The sequence below is a fragment of the Chrysoperla carnea genome, chromosome 1, assembly GCF_905475395.1.
Source record: "Chrysoperla carnea chromosome 1, inChrCarn1.1, whole genome shotgun sequence".
Lineage (NCBI taxonomy): Eukaryota > Metazoa > Arthropoda > Insecta > Neuroptera > Chrysopidae > Chrysoperla > Chrysoperla carnea.
The window spans coordinates 89,324,967-89,352,489 of record NC_058337.1 but is presented as its reverse complement, the minus strand read 5'-3'; the positions used below and the strand labels follow the sequence as shown (position 1 = coordinate 89,352,489).

The 27,523-nt window shown below is 28.9% G+C and overlaps 1 protein-coding gene across 1 annotated transcript in view; it reads left to right on the top strand.

Annotated features, from left to right (window-relative positions):
* The window catches only part of LOC123292061 (neuroligin-4, X-linked-like), a 127,723-nt gene that overhangs the window by 35,703 nt on the left and 64,497 nt on the right, over positions 1–27,523 (top strand). The window contains exons 2-3 of the mRNA XM_044872575.1: positions 21,099–21,305; positions 24,737–25,437. Of these exons, the coding sequence (XP_044728510.1) occupies positions 21,099–21,305; positions 24,737–25,437 (908 nt within the window). The remainder of the gene's footprint in view (positions 1–21,098; positions 21,306–24,736; positions 25,438–27,523) is intronic.

Here is a 27,523-nt window from a genome sequence, read left to right as displayed (position 1 = left end):
CGTATACAAGTTTCTTTGGGTATAGCAATGATGATGATTATTATGGTGATGATATAGATGAAGAACAATATGCGAGATAGTCAAACATTAACAAACAACAAATTCTCCATTCCACACATAACATTCTCAACTTTTCTCGACTTATCTATCAGTGTTCGTGAACATGTGTATAAATGGGAGTGTATACTCGGACACATAAAATATGAATTGCTATACCAATCTAACGATTTCGACAAATAGTGTACGCGTACTACTTTTATTTAACAAAAAAATTCCTTACAGGAAAAACTCAGTGGGTAAGGGTCGAAAAAGGGATTAAAGGGATTCAATGATGGGTAAAAATTGGATTTAGTGACGGAAGAAAGGATTTAAAAATATTATAAAAATTTGGTAATTAAGTAGACCTACTAAAACAATTAAGTGGATTTCTCATCTACACGTGCTCATAACTGATCGGAGATGGTTTATGTGGTTTGGTATTTCGTCGTATTCCGCTTACTATACTCATTTTTGTGTTATATTGGTGGCAGCTATTATCACCTCACCTGATTACCCGTTTTTACCCTACATAGTAAATAAATCGTGTATAATATTTTTTTATCTGTGCTTAGAATAGTAAAAAATTTAATCAACTACTTAAATATTTTTTCTCTTCATTAAATAAGCCCAACAAAAAAGTATTTTACCTCATAAAGTATTAAAGTAGGAGAAAGAATTTTTTAATGTTTACAAACCAAACATTTTTTTTTTATTCATTTTATACATAGAATTCTCCTACATGAATGTAGCAATATAAGTATCTATATACTATACCTACTAAGTATATCATACCACCTGCATCATCCGTTTAAGACTGTTGTCCAGCATGGGCATAATGTCAGAAAATTATAATTTTTTGGATCTACGTGCCTTATTGGAGTTAAAACCAAAAAAAACTGCAACAGACACCTAAAACCGACATCCAGGTTACCTAGGAAACCTAAACTTTTTCAATCGATTCAGGTTGCCAATTGGTATTTTTTGTCAAAATTGATGTTTTATCATTAAAAAAAAATTTAGTTGGGAAAGTTATCAGAAGTTTATAAGCAAACATACATACATACATACAAGATACGCCCTTAAACCATGACCACTCCTTGACAGTCGGGTAATAACAGGTTTCAATGACATGTCAATTTATAAAAGTTCGTTTTATTTAAATAATTAAAACATGTCTCTGTTAGTCAATTCGCAACGTTTCACTCTATATCACTCTTTACCAATTTTTAATTCGCACACGAAACGTGAACGAAACATTTGTTTAGAGACAGAAATTAAGTTCAAAATTAACGAAATGACTCAAACATGTAGCTTTGTGATTGTATTTTCAATAAATTGACAAGATTATATATATATATATTTCACGAAACAGGATAAAGGCACACTCATATCTTTACCGCTGGTTTTCCTAATTTATCGCCGTAAGTCTCAAATTATAATAGATCCTTACCTCATACTATTAATTTTTCTAAGCAGGCTTTTTGTCAATTAACCACAAAAATATCCTTTTGTTTCAAAATTTGAACATTCTTTATATAGAACAAAGCGCTTTCTCAGTGGTTATTGTTTTGTGAAATTTAATCTTAGCTACCATTAAATCTCAATGTACATGGTATCATAGGTTATGCTGTTTCCGGTTAAAATAAGATTTACGAAACCTCAATAATTGAAGGTAAGATATCATATTTAGAACAAAACAAAAAAAGAAAAGAAAACAAGAATAGAACATAGAGGAAAATCGCAATCCCGATTTCATTTGAAAAGATTTTAATTGCAAATAGTTGACATCAAAAGCATTCTTTCATACAATTTTGATCATAACAAAAATGCATAAATATTGATCCTCGACTTGTTTTGAAATTTTTCGCAGTTTCTTTATAATTTTTATTTTATTTTGTGAATTTTTGATTCAGTGATACTGGCCGGGTGGTGTGAAATATCCTATATATATATACGCCAACAGAATAGATAGTAGCTATATTACTTACATAAAGTGAGGGAAAAAACAGAGATATCATGCTTAAATATTTTTATTAGAATATTAATTTAAACTTTTTATTTTATGCACACATAAAAAATGATTATTATATTTCTAGTTAGAGACAACGTTTATTATTTATATTATATTTTATCTAATTCTGGAAATGGAAAAAGCGAATCATTGGTTTAGGAACAATTTCAACACTAGGTAGTATTTTTAACACTAGGTGCAAGTAGTATTTTTATAACTGTACTGGTGACTTTCGAAAAACAAATGAAAATAATTACAATTAAGTTTTGTACAAAATTCATTTTAAAAAATTTTGTAGAATTTTTTATAAAATTCATTAATTTTTTTAAAAATTTTATTGAAATAAAGCCAACAAATAATTTTTGTTTGATTAATGTCGACAATCCCCACCTTAAAATTTATAATTATCAAGGTATTTCATAGAAAAACATAAATAATTATTCTACAATAGGGTAAAGAGAAAAACATAAAAATAGAAAATTGTTAAAAAACTAAGAGCTTTTCTTAAAACCCTCAAAACTTTATGAAAACCAACTTGATTTGTCAAAATTGAAGGATAAAAAAATAGCTTGATACGATGTTTTTACTCGATGTTAATAATATAACATAAGAAGAGTCTCAGGTTTAAACCAACTGACTCGATAGTTTGATCCAAACTTGGCTCGATATTGAACCAAACTTCCTCTATGAATATTTCGGTTGTACAGCAATTAGTACCTCATACCATATGCAGTAATTGAAACAAAGATTTTTGCCGATATTAGAAGCTTTTGGCCGATATTAATAAATACTTGAATCGCTTTTTTTTTTAATCTGACATTCGATTGTGAATATCTATCGTAAGGTCTCCTTTTGTTTGATACATACCTGAGCATAAAGAGAAAGCTGGATGTAGTCATAACTTCAACTGAACGCAGTTGAGTTATTCGACACACGAATGCATATAATCTTAACTTCAACTGCAGGCCTTGTTTCTCTACATTCCGTCAGATGCCAAGTGCGTGCATTTGAAATCAACACTAAACATTTACCGTCCATTTAAACGAAGTCTTATAGTGTTCTTGATAGAAAAAAAACACAATTGTATATTTTAATGTGTCTCCAAAAAACCAACATTAGTTTCATGCAAACCGTTTAAATTGTACCCATTTCGTTCTAGGATATTATACATACTTGTTTTCAACAGTTAGCTCTCCTCAATTCAATATAAAACTATATGTTTACTTTACGAAATTAACAACACTATTCACTTAAAGCTAGATATAGACATACAAAAACACATACATGCCCACAAACACACGGTGAGTCATTCGAATCGAAACACCGAAATATATTTTAAAATACACCAACTACCAGAGAAATTTCATACAAAACTTCTTAGGCTCAAAGGATATATCATACGGAGGCCTTGAAACCTTGGCCTTCAAGATTATTTCAAAATAACTAAACCTCATGGCTGGTAAAAGATAGAAGGGACGTTCATTTAAAAAGTTATTCTTCACAAAATGTTGTTGGGGACCACTTCTTTTAAACTTTCTACTTTTGGTAGAGTTCGTACCGAAAAATTTGTTATCATTTTATAACTGAAATTGGTGAACTTTTATAAATATTTTGGAACGGTCTTTACATAAAGGACGTGTTTATGAAAGTTTTGCTCTATCTTTTACCATTTTACGGTCATAGAAATTCCACTTTCCGCTTTATGGTGAGAACTGAGCAACTTTACAAGTTGTAAGATGAATTTGTAAATAGCAGAGAAAATTTCCATCTTGCCATCTACTACGTAACGAGTAAAATATTACAGTGGGGATTACACAAGGCATGTTTTCCAGCTGTTAGTTGGTTTTTAAAAAAGCAGTGAGCTCATACTTCCTAACTAGCCAAAGCCAGCTTTAGTAAAGATCCTAGTAATCATGATTATTTTTTTATGTTTACACAACTCATTTAACCGTGATATCAAAGAGCTAGTTTATTAGCTAAATCCACTCGCCAGCGAGAAGCGATTAAAATTGGAAAACTTTACTATTTTCTTCTTGATAGAAAAATTATTACATTGGCGAATTTACTAGTTCACTTGTTCAGTGTATTCTCGGTTTAATTACTCTACTATTGACCAGCAGGAAATGTTGACAAATTTAAACTTTAAAATCATACAGTAATTAGTCGTCGAGAAAATCCTTCCGTAGTTAATGTAAATTAATCCGTAGCTAGTGTGATTTACATAATATTTTGGTGTTCCGATTATTATGACTCCCCGTGTGTGTGTGTACGTGAATTAAATTTGTTGAAATGATACGGTATTGTCGGTAAAACTCTTCAACAGATTTTATTAGAGAAATTTCTGTGTCCTTTTTATTATATAAATTGTATATACATATAAACGACAAAAAAAGTTTTTCTACCTTTATATTAAACTATGTTAGGCTAAATTAAACTGTAGGTTTATTTGTAATTGACTTTGATTTAGTTACAGTAGAAACTATTCGGGAAAGATTGATTTTTTTTTTAAATATTTTTTGATTAGTATTAAGGAAAAAAGTACTCTAGTGATTTTTTTCTAGACGCTTAGTTTTCGAAATAATAATTCTTGAAATATTAAAAATGTAGATTCGAGCTTAAGAAAAATGTGTTCTTTTTTCAAAATCTGAAGGAATTTCCTTAGCTAACTCAACTCCTTCACTACGAATTTTTCTAATTTTAGTTTTTGAGTATATTTAAGGGAACCCCCGTAGCTTGGGAAGTCACTATAAGCAAACAACATTTATATTTGTATTTACCATAAAATTTAAAATTTTGAACTGTTTAAGTTTCAGGTACTGCTTTTGGAGTAATTTTCCAAAAATATTGATTTATATTGCCCGTTTAGTCCCATTTATATTTGAGCTTATTTATTACTTTTCAAACTACAAACTTAAAAAATGGACAACTTTTTAACTTTTTGAAGCACACCTCTTTCATTCCCTATATCAACTCCTCACAGCCCATTTTTTCACAATAGGCTTTTGTGGTAATTCAGGTTATAAACTATCTGTGTTCCAAATTTCATTCAATTCCGTTAAGTCGTTCTGGCGTTATTGAGTAACAAACATCCATCCATCCATCCATCTCCACGATTATAATAAAGTATTGCAATTCATTTTCAATAAACACAAAAATATTTTTATTTTTATGGACCTATAGTATAGATTTTTATCTAATAAAGTACACCTTTCTTTTTAGTATTATTTCATTACATATGGACGGCTTTTTCTTGTTTGTTAGCTTTTTAACATTATATATTTATTACCTATGTATTTGCAATGTGATTACTAAATGTACGTAATAGTATAAATTAAACGAATGTTCTATTTCTAAACTCAATATTTAAGGTACAGATTTAGTTTCACAAAACTTGATAAATATATTATTTTCATTTCATAAGATTAAAATATAGTAAGTAACTGTACTTTCGTTGGAGTTTTGTATTAATTTACACCATTTGCAAGAGCTTCACCTGGAAGTCAATAAGCATGTAGATAATTTAAGAGGCGAACCGTAAAAGAATTTGAAAAAGTTTCCGGAGACAAAGAGCTGATTAATAATCATTTTTGATGTTATCTAAAAGCTTATAAATTATTATGGAGCTATAAACTTTGACATTGTTAAAATTTAAGTTATCGAGCTTTTTGTTTGAGGGTTAACTAAATAACTGCATGTAGATACTGCGGCCCTACGGCCTAAGATTGAGGTGTCGATCGAAGCGTATTAATGGTAATATGTCTCGAAAATGGGCTTGTGTCGCCTCCAAATCGCCAGCCTAAAGTGTCGGAGCTTTTAACTTTCTTGTGGTGTTTTTAACGTCCCCTATGGAAAACTTACGCAAGTAACTTTTTTTTCAAACCGTTATATATTTCCGTTATCAGAAATGAATTTCTTTATATTACACTTTCATTCTACAAGCCCTTTTTTCATCGCTTAATTGAAAAGATTTATAGAACCTTTTTTTCTTAAGATCATCTAAGCAACAAAATCCAAGAGAGTTTGCATCCCAAGCTCGCATACTATTAATATAGCCTGATGAAAACACTTACTTGATAACATAATCTTTCCAAAGGATTTCTCTTAACCGTTATTTACAGCAGGTCAGTTTCAGTTTCACAAATGATTTTTCAGACCTCTGAGTGGCTAGTATCTATTCTACCACATCTCAATGTTATTGGTCTCAGTAGAGGATATTTTAATTCCGCATCGAAGTTTTTATATTAATATCGTTTAAGCTTTTTACAAACAGCAAAATTTATCTATACGAATCTAGAAGGATGTATTGTGAGGAGGATTTATTAAACTTCGCAATAATATTTTATCAAAATTTTAACCGATATGGATGATAATTTCTATAGAAATTCGTTTAAATGAAATAACATTCATAAATACTATCTATATCTGTCCCCTTTGAGGTTAAAATTAGGTTAGTAAATATGGACAAGTAGACAGGCATCTTTGTGATGGGTGATAACCCTCATTAACTAGTGAACAAATTCCATCGTATATCAATTTGAAATTACATGAGATATTTAAATCTCTTTAATATAAAATATAAAGTCTAAACATTATTATATATATATATATAAAAGGGTTCATTATAGAAGTGATGGAAAACCGTTATAAACTCTACTAAACTACTTTGCTTAGTGTGACTGTTTCGTTTTGTAGTACAAAAAGTTTAAATTGTTTTTTGTTCAAAACTGTGATTTTTATTGTGATTTTTTATTTTTATTGAATAAACGATCGAAAACTGACTGATCGATCTGATTGTGATTGTTCAAATGTTACTCTATAAAAATAATTGGCTTCTTATTATTTGTAAATGTTATTATTTTGAAATAAATTTCAAGGTAATTTTTTTGATCATCTTTAAATTCTAGATCAATTTCTAGAGATTATAATCTCTAAATCAACTTCTAGAGATCAACTTTAATATTAAATTTTTAAAGTCATATATCTTCGGTTTCGGCTTCGGTCGCATGTTGTGGCGATAGCCGATTAATCGGCTTCGGCCAAAAATCGACCTTCGGTCGGACACTAATAATAATATAAATTCGGATTAGCTTGAAAATGCATTGAATATGTGAAAAGAAGTATATGGAGAAAAATCATAAAGAAAAAATATCACGATGACAATGCATTCCACAATAATATTCCAATAACTTTTTATTCTAATTTGTAACAATGATTTCTAGAAGATTTTAATTTTAGATTATTTTCTGATGATGGTTTTTAAGCCCAGTTGGTCAAACTTTTTCCAATTGGCATGTCTTGATCTATATTTTAAGGTTTACATATTCCAGATAAAAACAGTCCATGTTTTCCAACAGAATAGTATGCATGTTTTTCATCTGCTCATGAAGAACCGAGATGATAATGTATATTTTATAAAAAAGTCATTTTTAGGCTTGTCTATTTAAAATTGCTTTCACATGTACACACATCCGGGCAGTGGACATACATTAATGTAAAGATACGTTCATTATAACGTCACACATTTTAATCTGTGTAGCACTACCAATATTTCTTTTGTCTGTGTTGAATAATATTCTTATTACAAATATTCAATTAAATTTAATTGAGGTACAAACAGCAAAAATGGAGTGTATATATAGTTTAGATTTCAAACTCCCAGTATTTGCACACCCAGGCAGGTAGTTGATTGAAAGAGTGGGATAAATTGAATAGATTGTGGACTACCAAAAAGGTACATTGACCCAAAATTTTAAGCTGGTGAATCGATTTTTGTTTTCAACAAAAGAAAAAAAAAATTAATAAAATTACTATAACTTGTTCTAAATGTTACTTTATATCTACAATTACTACGAATAGATTCCGTTACACGGCTCAAAAGGTTTTCATGAAAATTTATATGGCGGGGATTTCTGCGACGAAAGATCGATCTAGCTAGGTTTTATTTTTAGAAAATTTGGTTTATCCGTGTTTTCAGAAAAAACTGAAACAAATTGCAAAATATGACTCTTCCTGACATCTATTGGTGTTTATTGTAGTTAACAAAATAAAGTACATTCAAATTGGTATTTTTATGGAGATATTTGAAACGGTTCTTATATTAGTGATAAAATTTGTGTCTTTTTAACTTAAAAAATACCGAGCAAACCTCGGTTATCCAGGTACTGATATTTTATACACTGTTATTATGCAGTATATAATAATAATAATAATAATAATAATAATAACGAAATATATTGATTAAAAATAAATATATAGTTTATTATTTTAATATTTTTCATTATTACTGATATGAATTTATACATGCTTTTATTGTTAAAATTATTTTGAACAATAATACAAGTCGCCCGAAAAGTTGCAAATATGTATACGCAAATTTAATCATTTCAGTATGTACAAGACTGTTAGAAAAATGTGTTAGGTTTCAATACTAAAATCGCATAGGTACTTTCTATGATGTTTCCTAATGTGAACTGTAGTTAGTGAATGATTTGTGAATATGAACTGTAGTGATTAAATGTTGAAGTGAGCGCTTTCAGGTACCATAGATCACATCATTATAAGGAACGCCTTTAAAGATGTTGTTTCGCTGTGAGAGCATGTACGAACATTTGAGAGCATTTACGAGAGTTTTTTTTTAATTAATTCTTTAAAAGAAAACTTGGTTTAAGATATTTTCAAATAACGGAGCATTGATATATTGAAATCAAAAATTATTGACCGTTTCATTATTGAGATATACAATTCAAAGTTAATCAATTTTATTGTTGAACAGAGACGGCTATAGTTATATTAATTGTCGTTGAAGAGGTAATATTTATGTTAGTACTATTACAGTATCGAATGGGACTACCAGAAGCATTATGATATGGCCAACTATTATGGGCCTGTCGGCCATGCTGCATGGACTCGTAAACCATAACTATATATAATGTTACTATTCGCTCAATGGTCAAATTTCAAAAAATTTCTTACCGTGTACACAACATTTATTACGATAAATCGTTGCGTGATACCTTATAGTTAAAAATATTATTAAGGTTTATACAACTTATATGACATTTGTGACCTTCTGACATATCATTATGTCATTAGAAAACGCCAGCACTCTCTGAGGCAACAAATAATTTACTTGTATTTCATACCAATTTGTAATTTCAAAATTTCCTCTTTCCTGTCTATTAGGGAATTTCAATTGAAAAAAAGTTATGTCAAATAGAAAGAGACGCCTTTCTTATATAAAATTTTTCTTTATCTCTTACCAGTTGAAACTATTTTCAGTAACTTTGAAAGTTAAGGTCACTTTTAGGTGACAGAACCTCAACAATTTCCTTAATTCTACAATTTTTGTACGATTATTTTTTCTAAGACCATTATTTTTCGAGTTTTACTGCTGTTCAAAGATTTTTCTAGCACTCTGTATTTTAACAATTAAGCCTACCACTAGAATCTGTATCTTGATCTGTATTTCATGGAACATTCTGTATAAAAATCCACATTATATTTCTTGTTAATTTCTACATCCCAAGTTATTTGTTATGCAAAATTAAGTTTAAAATAATTATTATAATTTCATTAAATTGAATTTTACAATGAATAATTTTCTTCAATTGAATAATCGATTCCAATATGTACTTATTAACAATTAAGTAGTTTATTTTGAATTATTATTACAGCTGGATCCAGAATCAAATAGATTCAGTTAATCATTACATGTGCATTCGAACAATGATTATTAATTAAACGTTTGATTTATATTTCGGTATAATTTCAACTGGTATTATATTAATTGGTATCAACATATGTAATTTAATTCTTGGCATTCAAATTTGAACGATTCACTTGTGGTTATAATTGAATGATAGGATGATAGATTATTGTTACAATTACATTTATCATTTACAAAGTAGTTATTAAAATAATTTTAAAAATATGTTCGTACGTATGTATATTGTACTCAGAGACAAAAATATACATTGTAACAAAATATTCGCTATTCGCACTACTTAACGTATCCATGGTAACGATACACTACTTAAATTATAGAATTGTATGGATTGTATTTATAACTTGCATTGAAAATTTAATATTATTGTCTCACAAATTTTAATAAATAATTATGATAATTCACATTTGAAAAATAATATTTGTGCGATTTGATTTCTTATTTTCACAATTTTTAATGCATTTTAAGTTTTTCAATAATTTTAATTTGACATTTTCTATAACATTAACATGTAAGGAATTTCAAATTAGTCATAACAGCCTCCTTTAACGCCAAAATTTTTCACTGGAAGCGCTGGCATCGATTTTATTGTCCCAACCATGTCTACGCACACAACGAATAACGAAAGTTAGTTAGATTCAAAGACAACATTTATACGATATCTTATAATCCAGATAAATAATTCCGGATAGTGAGTACCTAAACGTGGACTATGAATCAAGATGGAACAATTCTAGGTACAAAATGAGCGTAGAATATACGAGTCTGGATATGGAGAAGAATAGCGGTAAGGATGGGGATGGTAACAAATCAATGGTGGATGATTTGTTTGATTATTTACGGGATGAATTTTGTTGGCAATATTATAAATCGTGTAAGTAGATCGGATTGATTATCAATATGAATAAGCTAAGCAAACTTTCTAATAAATTAAAATTGAATACCTAAGCGAAATATCGTATTGACCATTTTGATAAAACGTTATTGTTTATTAAAACTCATCGTGGAATGAGAGCTTGATATTAAAATTATAAATATGGATAAGATAAAAAAAAGGTACTAAGAATACATTTTTTTTAAATTTATTGATTTTCTAGTCTTAATTATGAATCAATTAAGACTAGATAATAGTAACGTAGTTCTTTAACCGATCCTCCAAAGAAAAGATAATTTCTTTGATAATTCAAGATACGATCAATTTTACTCTTGCTGGAAGTGTCGGGGTACAATTTTTCTTTAGAAACAGTTTATGGAAATTCTATACAAAATTCTAATATGATCACTGATAACTTCATAGGTTTTTACAATACTTGCTATAACGATGCTATTATATCGAACATTCGTTACACAAAACTTGAAGATATTTTGTTAAGGGAAAATACTTGCAGAAACAAGGAATATTAGGTACACTGTGGCAACCTTGGTTCATTTTGCTACTGTAATTACTATAAAACCTAAAACAAAATGAAAGGATTTCTTCTTATTCTTCCTTTAACCTTAAATCATATCCAACTTCATGTACAGTTATCTGTCTTTTTGCCTTTGTCGTCCTTTTTTGGCCCTAGGTAATCTCACAACTGAAATCCAATTTATCCGTCCTTCTCGTTGTACTATTAGCGCAAATTATCGTCATCGTTATCGTTAGAGTAATAACATTAATCACATATTTGCGGGTTTCACATTAGTAAATTAATATTTTTCGATATACCTTGCTTCAATCGAACTATTGTTATAGAAAATTTCATAAATTTATTTCCGCTTGTGGCTATGATCTTTATATACTGTTCTGTTTACATAAACGTACTCATTATTCACCGATCCAAAATAAGTTTTCAACCTTTATAAAAGTTAATCTAACTAAGAAAATAGTTAATTGTTAAAGCGAATTTAATATATGTATGATGTTTATATGAAGAAAGCATCATTTATTTATATGTTAGTTATAAGTTTTATATGTATAGACAGAAGTTCAACTTTACTTATAGTCCAATCACATTGATCAAAAGCCCAGAAACGCAATATAGACATCAAATTTTTATGTTTAAGTAATGTACATAATCGAATGTAGTCAAAACGAAAACACAAGAAAGAATGCCGGATGGATACTTTTCATGTCCATCAATATACTGGATGTCGCATTTAAGATGAAGGCACCCTCATATTTAAGTTATTTATTTGAATATCGATTTGAAAATTTGCATATTCAATATTCATACAGGGTGATGAGTCACATTTTTTTAAGATAGGTACTAAGCCAACATCTGAACTTTAAACTCAGCTTACTACAAGTTGACAAATAGGATCGATTCTTAATAGTTGCCCTTGAGTCAGAGATGGTTACAGATATGAAAAAATCATATATTTTCATGTCGAAATTCGAATTTTGCATATATTTTCATGACCAAATCCGAATTTTGCATATATTTTCATGACAAAATTCGCATTTTTAATTTTTTTCATTATTTTAGTCTTTACTGTTGTTTTTTAATTTTATGACTAGTAATAGAATGTAAAAACTGGACAAATTGGTAATTTAATTGTGTTATTCCAATCAATAAACTAGTAATAATTTTGAGTTTGACCAAAATAGTGAAAAAATTAAAAATGCAAATTTTCTCAGATAAATTGGTATATGAGTATAAAAAAATATTGAAAGCAACTTTTGGAAATAATTTTTTGATATTTTTTACCATCTTCGACGCTATAGGCAAAATATTAAGAATCGGTCACATTTGTCAGTTTGTAGTGGGCTGAGTTTAAAGTTCAGATTTTGGTTTAGTATCTTAAAAAATGTGACCCATGACCTTGTATGTCTGAGCAAAATTTTAAATTGATATTCCTATTATAATCGTGACATACTGTTGATAGGTATGAAATTATCTTTTAATATTTTTTATCATAGTGGCCTTGAATGTAAGCGTAAATATTGGTCCACTAGTGTAAGTGCAGCAAGACCGAAATGGTGCCTTACAAGTAGGCAATCACTGCTCCACCTATCTGCGGAGGATACCTTCGTGACAGCACTTCTTAAACGTAAGCTTTCTGTGTAAACTACTGGTGCGCAAATGTTCACTATTTGGCTTAATTTTTCGGTGACAAAATGTTCCATTCTGTGTGTCGTAACTCAATATATATTAACGTAATGATATCAAATCGTCCGATCGATATCATCCATCTTTGTTTGAGACCTTTTTTCGTATATACTTACAAGATATTTATCACCAAAGATTGACTTATAGGACTTTTGGAAAATACTATATAGATAGGCGATATAAGTGAGCATCAAGTACTCCTTGTCGTGTTTGCATGTTAAGTATTATAGTAGATTCTTCTAAAGCTATACAAAGAAATTGGATTTCTATCCGTTTCTGAAAATCGGCAATTATTTTTCGAATATGATTGGACTATAAGTTGGTTAAATGAGTTGAATATTAAATAGAAAATGTTGATAATAGTTCTTACACGATTCATGAATAATATATTATTGTAAAATATATAATAACATGTTTTGTAATATATTGGAGTTTTTGAGCATACAATTGAAGGAGGTGAATTTTAGTTAGTACTGTAATATGAACAAGTTTATTGCGATATTTCATACCAAATTATTCAAGGCCTAATATGACATTAGTGACGGTTTAACATTTATTCGTTTAATAAATGTAAAGCGAATAGTTTGCAAAAAAACGATTATTGAATTGCGTAGTTCTTCTTCAAACTGATTCACAATTTCAAATGTGGTTGGTTCCGACTGTTTACTTGAGAGAGTAACAAAATTATTCTGGTTTTTCTAAAATCTTGAAAAACAAGAACCAAAATTAATAATCCATTGTTAACTGAACAGAGCTTTTTCAAACAAAAATATATTTTATACTATTGTTTTAGTAGGTAATAAATGCATACATCGGCTTAAATGTTCACTATACGAATGAAAATTCACTCAATTATGAGAAAAACTAATTTTACTAAAAAATATCAACAGCTTGTACAGTTCAGGCAAATCATCGGAGCTTAAAGTCTTAAATTGCAGGTTTTCTGTATGTACATTCGGATAGTGTGAACGATTTTTCAAAACCTGATTTTAAGCCGAAACATTGCTAAACAAAAATGCAAAAAACTCGTAAAAATCCAGATTTGAATTCCAGATTAAAATACTGTTTCAAATAGAATAAAAGAATGTTATAAAATTATGTTGAAAAAATTGAGATCATCTCAAAATTTAATATTTCATGTAATATCAGAAATTTTCTTAATAATATTAAGCAATTGAAAATAAAGAATCAAAAGTAATTTTTCTTGAGAAACTGTAGAAATATATTTAAGTTAGTATTATATAAATAAATTGTTTAACGTAGACTAATATTTATTTACAATATTGGCGGATTGAGTAGCCAATAAGAAACGTTATCGTTTTATATACCGGAGGCCTGAAAATTTATGTTACAAAGTAAGAATTTAACACGAATAATTGCATAGTCTCGTTATTTGTAAAATAAAAATACAATCACAGAAATAATTAAAAATAACAATTATGCTTGCATTAGGTACTATTGTTTAATGAATTCCTTGAATTTTTCCCTACCATGAATAAACTGTACTTTCTTTGCAAATACTTCATATGATATTATGGAAAGCGAACTTTTTAGCACTAAATTATGTTAAAGCTCTTCGTATGAACTTTAAACGCACAGTAGAGATGTATATAATATAATGTCATTTTACTAAATATGCGTTAAAATGGACGCTTATGTGAATAGGTATTAAAAATATGAAACTATTTATCTAGTTTTAGTCACAGAAACGATGCAATGAAATACGAAAAATTTGAACAGTAAGTCGGATTTGAATGCAGGTTTCGGCATTCGATTAGTTAGACCGTCAGAAAATTTTGTGCCTTAAGTTGAAGAAGAAATTAAAAATATGCAATTTGGAAAGATACACGGAGAGAAAAAAATGGTAATGATTTCAATGATGATATAGGAATGGTTACTATATACCATAGTAACACAGTTCTCTTCGTCGGTTCTTAACTTCGTTATAGTAATAATTACTATGTAATAAATGGAAGATTAAAAATTGAAACATGAGACTGACTGTCATAATTATACTGAATCTTTGACAGCTTTACTTTATTATGCATGTATTATAAGTAAAAACCTTTTTCTTGAATCATTCTATCTAATAACTCAAAATCTGTTACGTAGTTTTAAATATCGAGGTCTACATAAGGACATAGGGACAGCGGGAAGCGATCTGCTGGTGTTTCGTTACCTCATATGTCCCATATCAGGCGAGAAATATGTTTTAAATTGTATTGTGTATGACTCTTTTATTTGCATCTAATTTTAAGTGAGTAACGCGATAAGTTTTTATCCATTAACTTATAAAACCTGTTAATCTTTATTTACGTAACGCAACTTTGTAACAAAAATGGTTGGGAATTTTGTTTCATAGTGTCCACATCAAGTAAGTATCCGATTAAAAACTAAATAAATCATTGTTTATTGAATAATTTTAGAACATTCTATACACAAACATGTATCAGAATAACGTAAAAATCTTATACGAATCCAATCACATATGGAATAAAATAAATAAAACCGTTTTATGTATCAAATAATATAAGAAATTCGTCTGATATATGCTGTAGGTATGTATCAAAGCGTATAGATAATATGGTGTGCTCTTACGTATACAAAGATCCACCAATCACATTGCGGAGTAAGAAGTATATTATATTTGTTTATGTTAAATGAAAAATAATTTTCTAATTTTTCGTTTAAATTAATAATTTACGACAATTGTTTCCAGATCACAGTCGCTTCTTCAAGTCAAAATTATCAATACGAAAATTTTAATTAAAAATAAAACCTACGAATAATAAAAATTTTTCTCTATTCAGGTAAAATCAATTATTCGGTAAATAAATTCAGTACAATAACAAACATAATTACAGATAATAAAATATATTAACTTCCCGAAGGGAGTAAATGTCATGGAGCCGATTTTGAAAATCTCCAGTTTTACATATTTCCGCGGATTCAAGGCCGCAATATCCAAATCAAACCTTTTCAATGTGATGTTTGTGTGTGTGTGTGTGTGTGTGTGTACGTATGTGCGTATGTTTGTTCGGATTCTTTCGACTTTTCTTTAATAATTTATAAAAAATTTTTATTTTCAACTATTCAGCCTTATAGTGTTTAATTAATTATAAAATGTTAGAGCATTATAACGTTAATTTTCACAATTTAAACAAAATTTTGTTGCACGGAACGAGCACACCGCTGTTCTCTACATGCCTTGAATGCTCAATATTTATCAAATATTAAAGTTGTGTATTTATATAATCAATAATAATGAACAATTCTTAGCTTTTAATTCAGTTTATTTATCAAGAAAAATACCTAATATCAAGTTTTATGTTCTCAACATAAATTTCTATTTCTATTTGTGGAAACGTGCATATGTGTCTCTATATGCCACGGTGGCAACTCTTGCAGGGGTAGAGACGTAGATTTAAAAAAAAAAAAAACTTTAAATACAGTTTTTTACAATTTTTTTTTATTTGAAAATTATACGTTAATTTTACATTTTTTTTTTTATTTGAAAATGATAAAATAATGCATTACATTAGTATGTTATCCTCGAATCTCTAAACATATAGAAGTGAAGCTTACTCTCTTTAGATCTCTCTCTTTTAACCAAACGTTTTTACATTGCTCATTTTTCTAAACTTGTTAATTCTAGAGATCTGAAACGCTTAACGTATGCACTATTTTTATTTTTTGAACAACCATGATACTGTCTGATAAAATCCAAGGAAAATGGCGGGAGGAACTTGGTCTTACCTGAAAAGAAAATCCTAATAGCTGGATAGCACCTTGCAAGAAATAACGTATGGAGTGTAATCAGTAATAGTCTGGTCCACTATGAATCAATTAATCTCCAAATCTGTTGCTCAGGCAACTTATTTAATACCGAGCTCCCCTATACAAAAATAAATTGATAAAGACAGGCATATAAGAGAGTAAAGAATTCATTAATGTATAGAATAAATAAATTTGAAATGAAACCGAAAATAGCTCTTATATTTCTTGTTTGTGTATTATTGTTATGTTGTTAAGTTCACGAAAATGAACCATTTTATTTGCTTTTTTATAGCCATTTTACATACGTCATCAAACAATATATGAATATACAGGCAGTTTTATTTCTTTAGTCAAATAGTTCTGTACAAGTGAAATTGACAAAAATTTAAAAGTCTGCAGTAAAATGCTGAAAAGGTTTCAACATATCCAAAAACCATTCTGCTTAAAGGTCGAACATAAATCTTTGATAAGGACGGCATTGATGCTTTGCATGTCACTTTTTATGAACTTGGCAAAAACATTGTTTAACAAATGCTTAAGCTATATACGAATGTACCATTTCAAGGGGATCTTTTTTGAGACATTTACCTTGCATCCTGTATACACTGCAATGTATCTACATGTATCACATACGTAGCGGGACGGTCCTTGAACTTTTTAGATATTTTAGATATTTTAAACAAAAATTTCACACGACCAAAAATATCTTTTTAGTGAGCATTTCTGCATGACTTCAAGACCGAAGTAGGCCCTATGAAAATAAACTTAAAAATTACAAAAAGAAATTGAAAAAAAAATGTTTTCCATTAAAAAAATCGCTTAAAATTCTTTAAGAGTGCCGTAACAGTTCAAAAAAAATGACGCACTTAACAAATTATCCACCTACTCCTTTAATTGAAGGAGGTCGAAGGTGGTCGAATTTTGCATTCAGGTTCTGATTTCCGAAAATGGGATTTTTAATAAGAAATTTTAAAGTTAATCCTCATAAATCCTTCCATGGATATTTGAATCTCACAGAAATATGCTTATAAATAAATTTTTTTTACCTTAGAAACTTTCGTTTGCAATATTTTTCCAAAATACTCTCCAGAAGGTGCTTCGGAACTGTCGTGCTACTTTTGAGTCACTCGATATATAAAACAAACATATACTTTTAACATATTAAGACACAAATATTCGGCTAAAATGTAGATGTATCTATCTATGTGTGTTCGTTGTCGTATAACACAATAACGTTTTAAATATTCATAAGATTGAAATCATGAATGCATTATAAAGTTTCCTTAATAAATGATCTTGTCAAGATGTAGTAAGAGACATTAAGTATTATATTACTACAGTAAAACGATTGCAATATTTTTTCATATTTATTTTTACAGGGTGCCTTTGTACAAAGCTCTTCCAGATATAGTTAAACTATAAATAGACCCACTTAGCTAAACGTGTCTTAGTTACAAGTTAAGTTGCTCCGTTTGGAGGCCGAAATATTCAAAAGTTGAAATTATAAATTTATTGTTTGAACATGAAAAATAACCATATATTTACTAGCAAAGTGCGCTGATAAATTTGGCAATTGTATATATTCATATATTTGAAAGTTCAATTTAATGAATTTCAGCTTTAGAAATTATTCAAGCTGTATTATGCAGCCCAATGCGCTAAGCAATTTTAATGGAAGCTCTTAATGTATTTAAATTATGGTCTTATATATGCAATGGGGATTCAATAATTGTATTTTATAAAATTAAATCTTTGATAAGACCAAAAGTGCACACCCCCTACATTTTTCAATAACAAAAAAAAAAAAAAATTATTTAACCGATTGAAGAAACACTGAATTATATTTAACGTAGTTCCAGCATGGTATTTGCAGTTTCTATGTTAAAGCAATGGTATAATTTTTTTTTCGACAGAATTTCACGAAAAATTAAATTTAAGAATTTAATAATGCTTACTATTAATTCCCAAAGTTTCAGAAATTTTGACCGTTTAAAATGGGAAATAATTATGCCAACGTCCCAATTTCGATCAATTTACGTCAAAATTAATATCTCGAAAGTGAAAATTAATTTCTAAATTTTTTTTTTAGAATTTTATTGTATAAACATTTTTTTCTACTTTTTCTTCAATATATAATAATATCATAAAAAATAGTTGGAGAGACCGGACATTTTACATGCTTTAAATGGGACATGACCCTCAAAATCGCGAACTTTGTCTTTAAATATCTCGCGATCTAAACGGTCAAAAATTATGAAATTTTAGGAATTCATAAATAAAGCTATTATAAACCCGAGAAAAAAAATTCGGCCAAATCTGTCGAAAAGTGATTTCATGCTGGTACTACCTTAATGCTATAAGTGCTTTCATGTACGGGAAAATAGTTTCAGGATTTAAAAAAAAAAATGAAATATAACTAAATGTTATTTCAAACATTTAATTGTTGGATCAACAGAAAGTAGTGGAAGATGATAACAAATTTTTGCCTTTGTATTATATAAACTATAAACAACAAGCAGTAGTTTTAAATGCTCCTGATAAGACCATTTTTCTTGGAGATGCGAATCTTGGTTTACACTCACTTTTTTGCTAGGATGTTTTAATTCAATAAAAGTTGAGACGTGCACTTGTATTTTAATAGCTTTGAAATGTCAAACAGTCTCTTCTAACGACAAAATTGTGCACTGGGAATGCACGCTGGTGTCGTACCAAGACTACGAGTCAATAGAACATTTTTAAGGTCTGATAATTTCATAAACAACTGCTACTTTTTAAAGGTTTCAGCGTACTTATGTCATATTGAATTCTCGAACTCATAAGTGATTTTTCCTATCTTCACTTTTATTGTTCAAATTTTTTTAGTTTATATTTGTCGGTAGTAGACCAATACCCGGGTTGGGGTTTGTTATAAATACATTAAATATTTGATTATGGAAATATAAATATATTTTCAAATTCAACGGTAATAGCAGTATTAATAATATTTTCATGCATTGTACTATCAATTATAATTAATTAGTGGTTAAAGTAATTATTTACTAAATTATATGCATCTAAATAATAACGAGTAATCATTTGCACAACCTTTCGTTCAATAAATTGTTTATGCATAAATTAATAAATTGTATAGGCAGGTATCTAAAATAGAAACATAGTACTAAAGCAAGATGACATTGATTATAATATTCCGTTTTTGACAAATAAACTGCATATATGCAATACACAAGAATATAGAAATGATTGTACGTGTGTGATTCTGGAGATAGGTATGATCGAAAAACTCGTGATATTGTTAATCGCGATAAGATTCAGTATAAAAATTTAATTCGGAAGTACGGCGGATACCGTTATAATATTTTTTATAATACGCTTAAAAATATGTAATTAACCGGCAAAAACGTAATTAATCATAAGCCAAATAATAAACTTTAAAGCTTAGAATCGAATAAAAAATAGACATGGTTTTATTTTCGTGTAAGATAAAATTTAATGTTTTTTTTTTTTCAGGTGCAAAATTCTTATTTTGCAGAGATCGCCGGATCAACTTTCCTAATTAAGGATTGTTTATAATTTTATTTATTTTAGTTCTAGTTTTTATTCGAATCTTTGTTTTTAATTTTATTTTCAGGCTTACTATTTATTATCAATTTGGTTATAACGACACGTTATCTAAGGATGAATATTTATCTAGTAGCATAGGTACAAAGAAAACAGATAGCTACTACATAGTAGACAGCTACATAGGATGTAGCCTGGTAACATAGACGTGAAGTTATACAGTTAAATAGTTTATTGCGGGGTCGTAGATTGTGATAAAACTGAATGTATTGATTGTTAACTAAACTTTCTGATTTATCGAAAATTTCTAAAAATTTTGAAAAATCAATGGAAGTTAAATTTTACTTCTGATAATATATATTTCTAATTACAATAATTACTAACGCCCAGCATACTTATTTCTAACATTAAGCGTTGTAATTAGACGTTAAAAACACTATTTAGCTATTTAGATAAGACTCCCAAACAAGGGGTGTACGATTAATTATTTTTAGAAGCAGTAGCCGTTATCTGCACACCTTGTGATAGAAAATCAACGCCCTTATCAAATAAAGGGTCTTTTTACACCCCGCTATATAGCGTCCATTTTTCATCATTTAAAAAATTTCTCGAATTACAGAACTCTTTCATGACTGGGCTTCCATTTAAATTTTTTTGGTAAAATAAAAATAACTTTATTCTAGGTACTATATTCATTATACCACACTATTGAATTGATTATCAAAAACCAACATCGATGAAAATATGAAATAAATAATATTTTACATTTACAAACATGTTGTTTATGTAACTTTATAAATAATTCAATTTATTTGATTACAAATAAATATAAAAAATTTGTTATTTTTGTTAGTAACAACCTAAACATTGAGATTTATTTATTTATTTATTGTTACAGGATTTCTTAAAACGTCACGTGGCTTAAATACATCAAGAAACACAACATCAGGTGGAAACTTAGCTTTATACGATATATCTGCAGCACTTAGATGGATACGAGATAATATTGGAGCATTTGGTGGCGATCCAACAAGGGTCACGTTAATTGGACATGACACGGGTGCAGCATTAGTAAATCTTTTATTAATATCAACAATTGCAAAAGGTAAATATACATTTGTATGTGTGCTTAAGAGTGAAAATGGTTAATATATATACAGGATGGTTTATCAAACTGAAAACATTTTTCTGGATTGAAAAATATTAGAAATATCACCCAGAAATTTGACCAAGTCAGCCATTGCCTAAACCTAAAATGGCAAAGTTTTGAAAATCTCGATTTACAAATTAAATAACACTTTCAATAGAAAATTGTGTCCTCATTTTCTTGTATGCATGAATATAAGACTTTATTGTATTTACTTATTTGTATGCATGAATACTTAGACTTCAATATCCTTCAATAAGTGACAACAGCTTACACCTACAAAAGTGTCAAACGTTTTTTTTTTCCAAATTTGTTCAACTAAACCAAATTTATGATAGAATGACTCGATCGTATAAATCGAGCTAAATGTCCTTAATTATATGAGTGTGTTTATGATAGAACGTAATGATATTGAATAGCATGGTCTCTAATGTTTATTGTCATCTCTGAATTATAGTTCACCACACCGGAACAACCCCGGAATTCACTGATGACATTAGAGCAGTTTAATATGCACCGTAACTGTGCATATTCTTCTAAGTAGCAACAGATTAGTCTCCACTGGTTGCTACTGTCTTTTTATTCCTGTTCCCTTTTTAAGACAATTTTATTTCACGTGACTCTAGTTTAAAACGAAGCTACCAAACATTGCTACTCTATGTGTGTTACATAATTATAAAATAATTACTCTCACTAATTCACTATACACTACTAGCCATAATTAAAGGAACACTTTTTTTCTTATAAAATAAGATATTTCCATATGCCCATTGCTCCTTCGTTTTTAAGCTTTTTGAACTTTGTATATATTTTTGACATTCATTACATTGTTGTGGTAAGAATTTCCCAAATTTTTCTATTAATTTATAACGCGTATCCGGGGTAAGTCTATGTTGTTTTTGGATATGTATAAAATAGAAAAGAGCAGAAACAAACATCGGACTTGTTAAAGAGACAATTTTTTTTTGAAATTTCATAACGCGGTCAAGAAAATGTATACAATAAAGCATTAGAGCGCATTAAAACGTGAAAATTACAAGCTTTCGAGTACTATTATTGAATTTCTTGCAAAATAATTTTTGAATTATTTTTTTAATAAAACAATAAAAATTTTCTTAAAAACTTAATAAACGAATTTGAATGCAGGCAAATTTCGAATGAAACCAGACAGATTTCTGTGCAGCCGTAGTTCCGGAAAAACTTGTCTTAGAATCTTAAAAATTGTGACAATCAAAGACACCAGCGCATAAAAGCGCTTTTTCAAAAAGAAACATTTGAATGTTAATATTTGATGCCTTACAAAAAATACACACTTTTCAAATTTATAAAAACTAAAGTTAAATGTCCACTGAACTAGAAACTCTCGCCAACAAGCGGTAGGAGATGATAAAAAAAATAAAATTATGGGCTATTGAAAATAGGCTTTTTTATAAGGAAGGCGTTCCTTTAATTATTGCTAGCGGCGTATATGCATTTAATACTCATCTTGTATAGTATACAACCTTGTTGTATTTATACGTATTTACGTTAAATGGAAAATAAATTTGTTTCCATTTTACAAATAGATATACAATCCTTACTAATATTGTAAGTGTGAAAGTAACGCCGCGTGTTTGTCTGTTTATTGCGTTTTCACGCCTAAAGCGTCGAGTCAATTTTGATGATTTTCGGTTAAGCAGTAGATGGTCTATGGGGAAAAGACATCGATTGCTTTTTGTCGTGGAAATTAAACTTAAAGAAGGTGAAATAGGAGATGAAATTGTGTATGGAGAACCAATCATTTTTCTCGTTGGGGTTAGTTTTCGCAGTATTTTACACGTTAGTTTTCGCAGTATTACATAGGCTATAATCAATTTTAATATTTCATTCACGGCTCCTGGAAAATAAACCTTAAAACTACCGTTTACACTTCTAATCATGCTAGATTGATGGGGTTTTCTTCCACTCGGCGTGTAATAAAGTCGAATTAACAGAAATCTTAGAAAAGTTTTAAGATATTCGTCGCAAACCACGGAAATCGGGAAAACAATTGCGAGCGCAGCGAGTCCTGTAACCGAAGGTCGCCTGCCTTCTTGTCTAAGAGAAGGAAGTAAAGTTGGTGTTAAGAGGCGACCTGAGCATGGGAAAGTAGATTATAGAGTATCATGTGGTAGATTTGTATTTAAAGTAGGCATTTTGTATATTGCTAGTGGTATAAAGAGGGGTTAAGTGAGGGCAAGGTATACTCAATGTCAAAAAAAAAATGCCACAGTTAAAACATTCTAAGCGTATTCATCATATGTTATGTTATAATAGTAACACTTAGAATGTTTTAAAACGAGCATTTTTTTGACATTGAGTATACGTTCTCTAAACGAATTAATGATTCACTAAATTAAGCATTAGTGAATTAATTGAAATGAATGGAAATGAATCACTATCGCTGGCGAAGTAGCGGGAAAAAGCTAGTATTGTATATTTAGATGAATAATTTTGATTAAATAAAAATATATTGAACAAAATTATTAATGTTTTATACAAAAACTATTAAAACTGCATTTCATCAAATGCAAGACAAATATGTCGGTATTATCGGTGTGTAAAAACCTTCTGTATAATAAAGAAAACATGATCTTAAATTTAAGATTCTTTAAAATGTATTTTTTCTGATAATAATTATGAACGGCTCTCGTGTTACATCAAAATTTACCCACATAAACTAGAATCCATGAGTTTCAATTATTCAAAATTTGGTAAAAACTGATCACCTTTAGTATCAGGAGTTTAGATAATAAATGTGATCGGTATAACAATATTGTCAGTATTCCAATACTTAACGGGGCATACCTGTTTACTCCAAAATAATTCGATATCAGAGTACAATACGACTGTCTAAATATTTTGCCTTGTTCTGTAGCAATATTAATTCTCATATAACTTTCTTCATACACATCTCAACACATCGGGAATATTTTAGCGATTTAATAATGATATTAGCTTTGTGGAATCCATTAGTCAAACGGTTGATATTTAGAAAAATATTGGCAGTCATAATTGAATAGTAAGTTAATTTTTTGCCAAATATCTCGCAGTTGTTTTCAATTTTTCGTTTGATCTAAAAAAAAAACGGAAATATTAGGCCATCCGATAAAAACTGCAGTATTTAGTTTTGTAAATTATTATTTCGTTTCAATTCAAACCAATACTAAAAATTTCATTTGAGCGCCAATTTTATGTAATCAATTGCGAATCTATGTCGAATAGACATACAATCAAAAAAAAGTGAGCTAGTAAAAACTAGGTAAATGTATTCTGAACATATTCACCTACTTTCAGATTTCCTTTATTTTAATTAAATTGTTCTATTTTTGCGATTCTTAATTTATATATACATATATTATATATTCCAGGTTTATTCACTCGAGTAATGCTGTTAAGTGGATCAGCGCTAAGTCCATGGGCAACAATCCATAACGCTGATGCTATTCGTTATTCAGTAGGAAAACAATTTGGATGTTTGGTAGTAAACAAATTTGACACAAATAATCAAAATAATACATCGCAATCCAAACCTCCTTCAAAAGATATAATTATGGATGATATAGCGCCATGCTTAAGAAAAATACCTGTAGAAGTATTATTAGATGTTCGATTAGAGAACGCAAGATTTATGCCAAGGATAGCACCGTTTTTACCAATTGATGCAATTACATTAGATCCAGGTTTTTCAATGGAACATTCAAGTGAATCTTTTATAACATGTGAATTAATGTTAGGTGTAACAAGTACAGAAAGTTATAGTGATTTTAATGCCGCGGATATACAATACGGTTTCGAGGAAGATCAACGAAATCGAATCTTAAGAACTTACATTCGTAATGCATACATTTATCATTTAAATGAAATTTTTTCGGCTGTGCGTAATGAGTATACGGATTGGGATAAGCCAATACAACATCCAATAAATATACGTGATTCCACAATGGAAGCGTTAAGTGATGGTCATACTGTATCACCGTTAATTCGTGTTGCATATTTACATGCACGCAGGGGTGCTAAGACGTACTTTTTCCATTTTGGTTATCAAACAAAAGATAGTGACTATCCTCAGGTAAGAATTTTTTTCTTTTTTTAATAATAAACCTATAAAAATACCACTTTATTTGTCGACAAGAGCAAGGAATGTTTCATATTTAAGTATTATATTAGTTGGGAAAAGCTTCAGTACAACAGTTGTTTCAAAAAAACGTGTCTCTTTTTTACTTGATCGAGGATCTTCTAGGTATTAATATATATTCACAGGAATAAAATGGATAAATTATTGTTATATTCGATAGAATGCCGCTGTTGCAGTTATTCATTTCTTCTTTTAAATTAGTTAACGATCAGAATTTCGTTTCGTGAAATTCGCAAATATAGTCAGTTTAATACAGTCGTTAAACTGCTTAGAGAAGAAAACAACCCAAAACTATTTGTACCTACTTAAAAAACACCTAAGTTTGGTGCGAAAACAAAAATACCATAAAACTAGTCTTGGTTAACTGGTTATTATTTTTAAAACTTATAATTTTTGAACATTCACGAAAATCACTATTCCGTAATTATACTAGAGCCCAAGTCGCTCAATCGGTTCAAAAACAGTAACTTTTCGGTAGTAATGCTATGAAAATTTCTTTTTATCATACTGCGACTACGCCATATGAAGTTAATATTACATACAGTTTATTTTTAAACCTATATGGGGGGGGGTGGTTATTCGATGAACAGGGAGGTAATTCGGTAGGGGTGGATGATAATTTGTAGACTTCATATTGTATTTGAAGTTACAAAAACGATTTCTTAAAGATCCCTTTATAGAGAGATTTTAAAAATTGATGGCGTCATATTTAAACAACTTGAGGGTGCTTTTAAAATAAGTTTTTAGTGGCTCGTATGTTTTATAACTGACGTATTAGTTTACATATGTGTATGTATAATTTACATACAAAGTATTAAACGAATACCACAAATTTCTAAGCGCATTGTACAAAATAAAATATTTGTATGTTCTTTTTATACCCCAAAGAACATACAATTTACGCTAAGCGAAAGCTAAAATTAATTATTGTACCATTCACTGTAATATCACTATCCTTTTTAATTTACACTTAGTGTATTAAACCAAGGCAAACAGAACAGATTTTTCTATCGGCTTTATACGCTGTGTGTATACCGCGAAACATATGACGTATGTAGCCGATATAAACACTAACTAATGCATATTTTATTTAAATTCTATTTAGAGTTTGAATAGTTAAAATTCATTAATAATAAATATTAATAATAACATAATAAAACATTATTAGTAGACAAATACGAATTACGTCCACTTCTGTTGAGATTGTGACACAACAAACTTTTAAAATAATATACAAATTGTTGTAATTTGTAAGTATTCAAAGTTTTATAGTCGACTGAGGCTTGAGTAAAAGCAACCAAACTGCGATTCTAGCTGTTTTGAGTTTATGAATGGTCCTATGATTGCTCTCTAAAATTAAATTAGAGAAATTTCACTAAATCGCAGTGAAATTTCACTAATTTTTGCAGTTGAAATCCAGCAACCTAGAATTAGTGAAAATTCACTGAATGATTCAGTTAAAAAAAAAATCACTAATTCATCAGTGAAAATAAGATTCACTACTTGATAAATGGAAATATATTTCACTAATTTATAAGTGAAAATTTAAATCACTAATTTGTGAGTGAAAGTAACTAATTTAATAGTGACAGTACTTTTCACTAATCCATTAGTTATATCAAACGGTTGATTGAAATAGTGAAAACCGCCAATTAAATTAACAGAATTTACTAATTCTTTCATTGTTGTGAATTATCAGAATTCACTAATTTATCAGTTAAAAATACTATTCTATTCAATTAGGTACTTGTAAGTAAAACAATTTTTTATTAGGAAAAGGAAAAAAGATGTTCATTTAATAAAAATTTTATTGACTTTGTTCATCATCTATTATTTTACTAGTTGAAGCACTATTATCGGTTACTGCAAAAGTACATTTTTCATTGTTAGAACTTATGTTAAAACTATTATGAATTTTATTATTGATTTTAATAAATTACATATATGAATAGCTGATACAATATTTTCGGGTTTTACTCCCATTTTAAAAATAAAATAATCGATTAAATTATAAAATTCA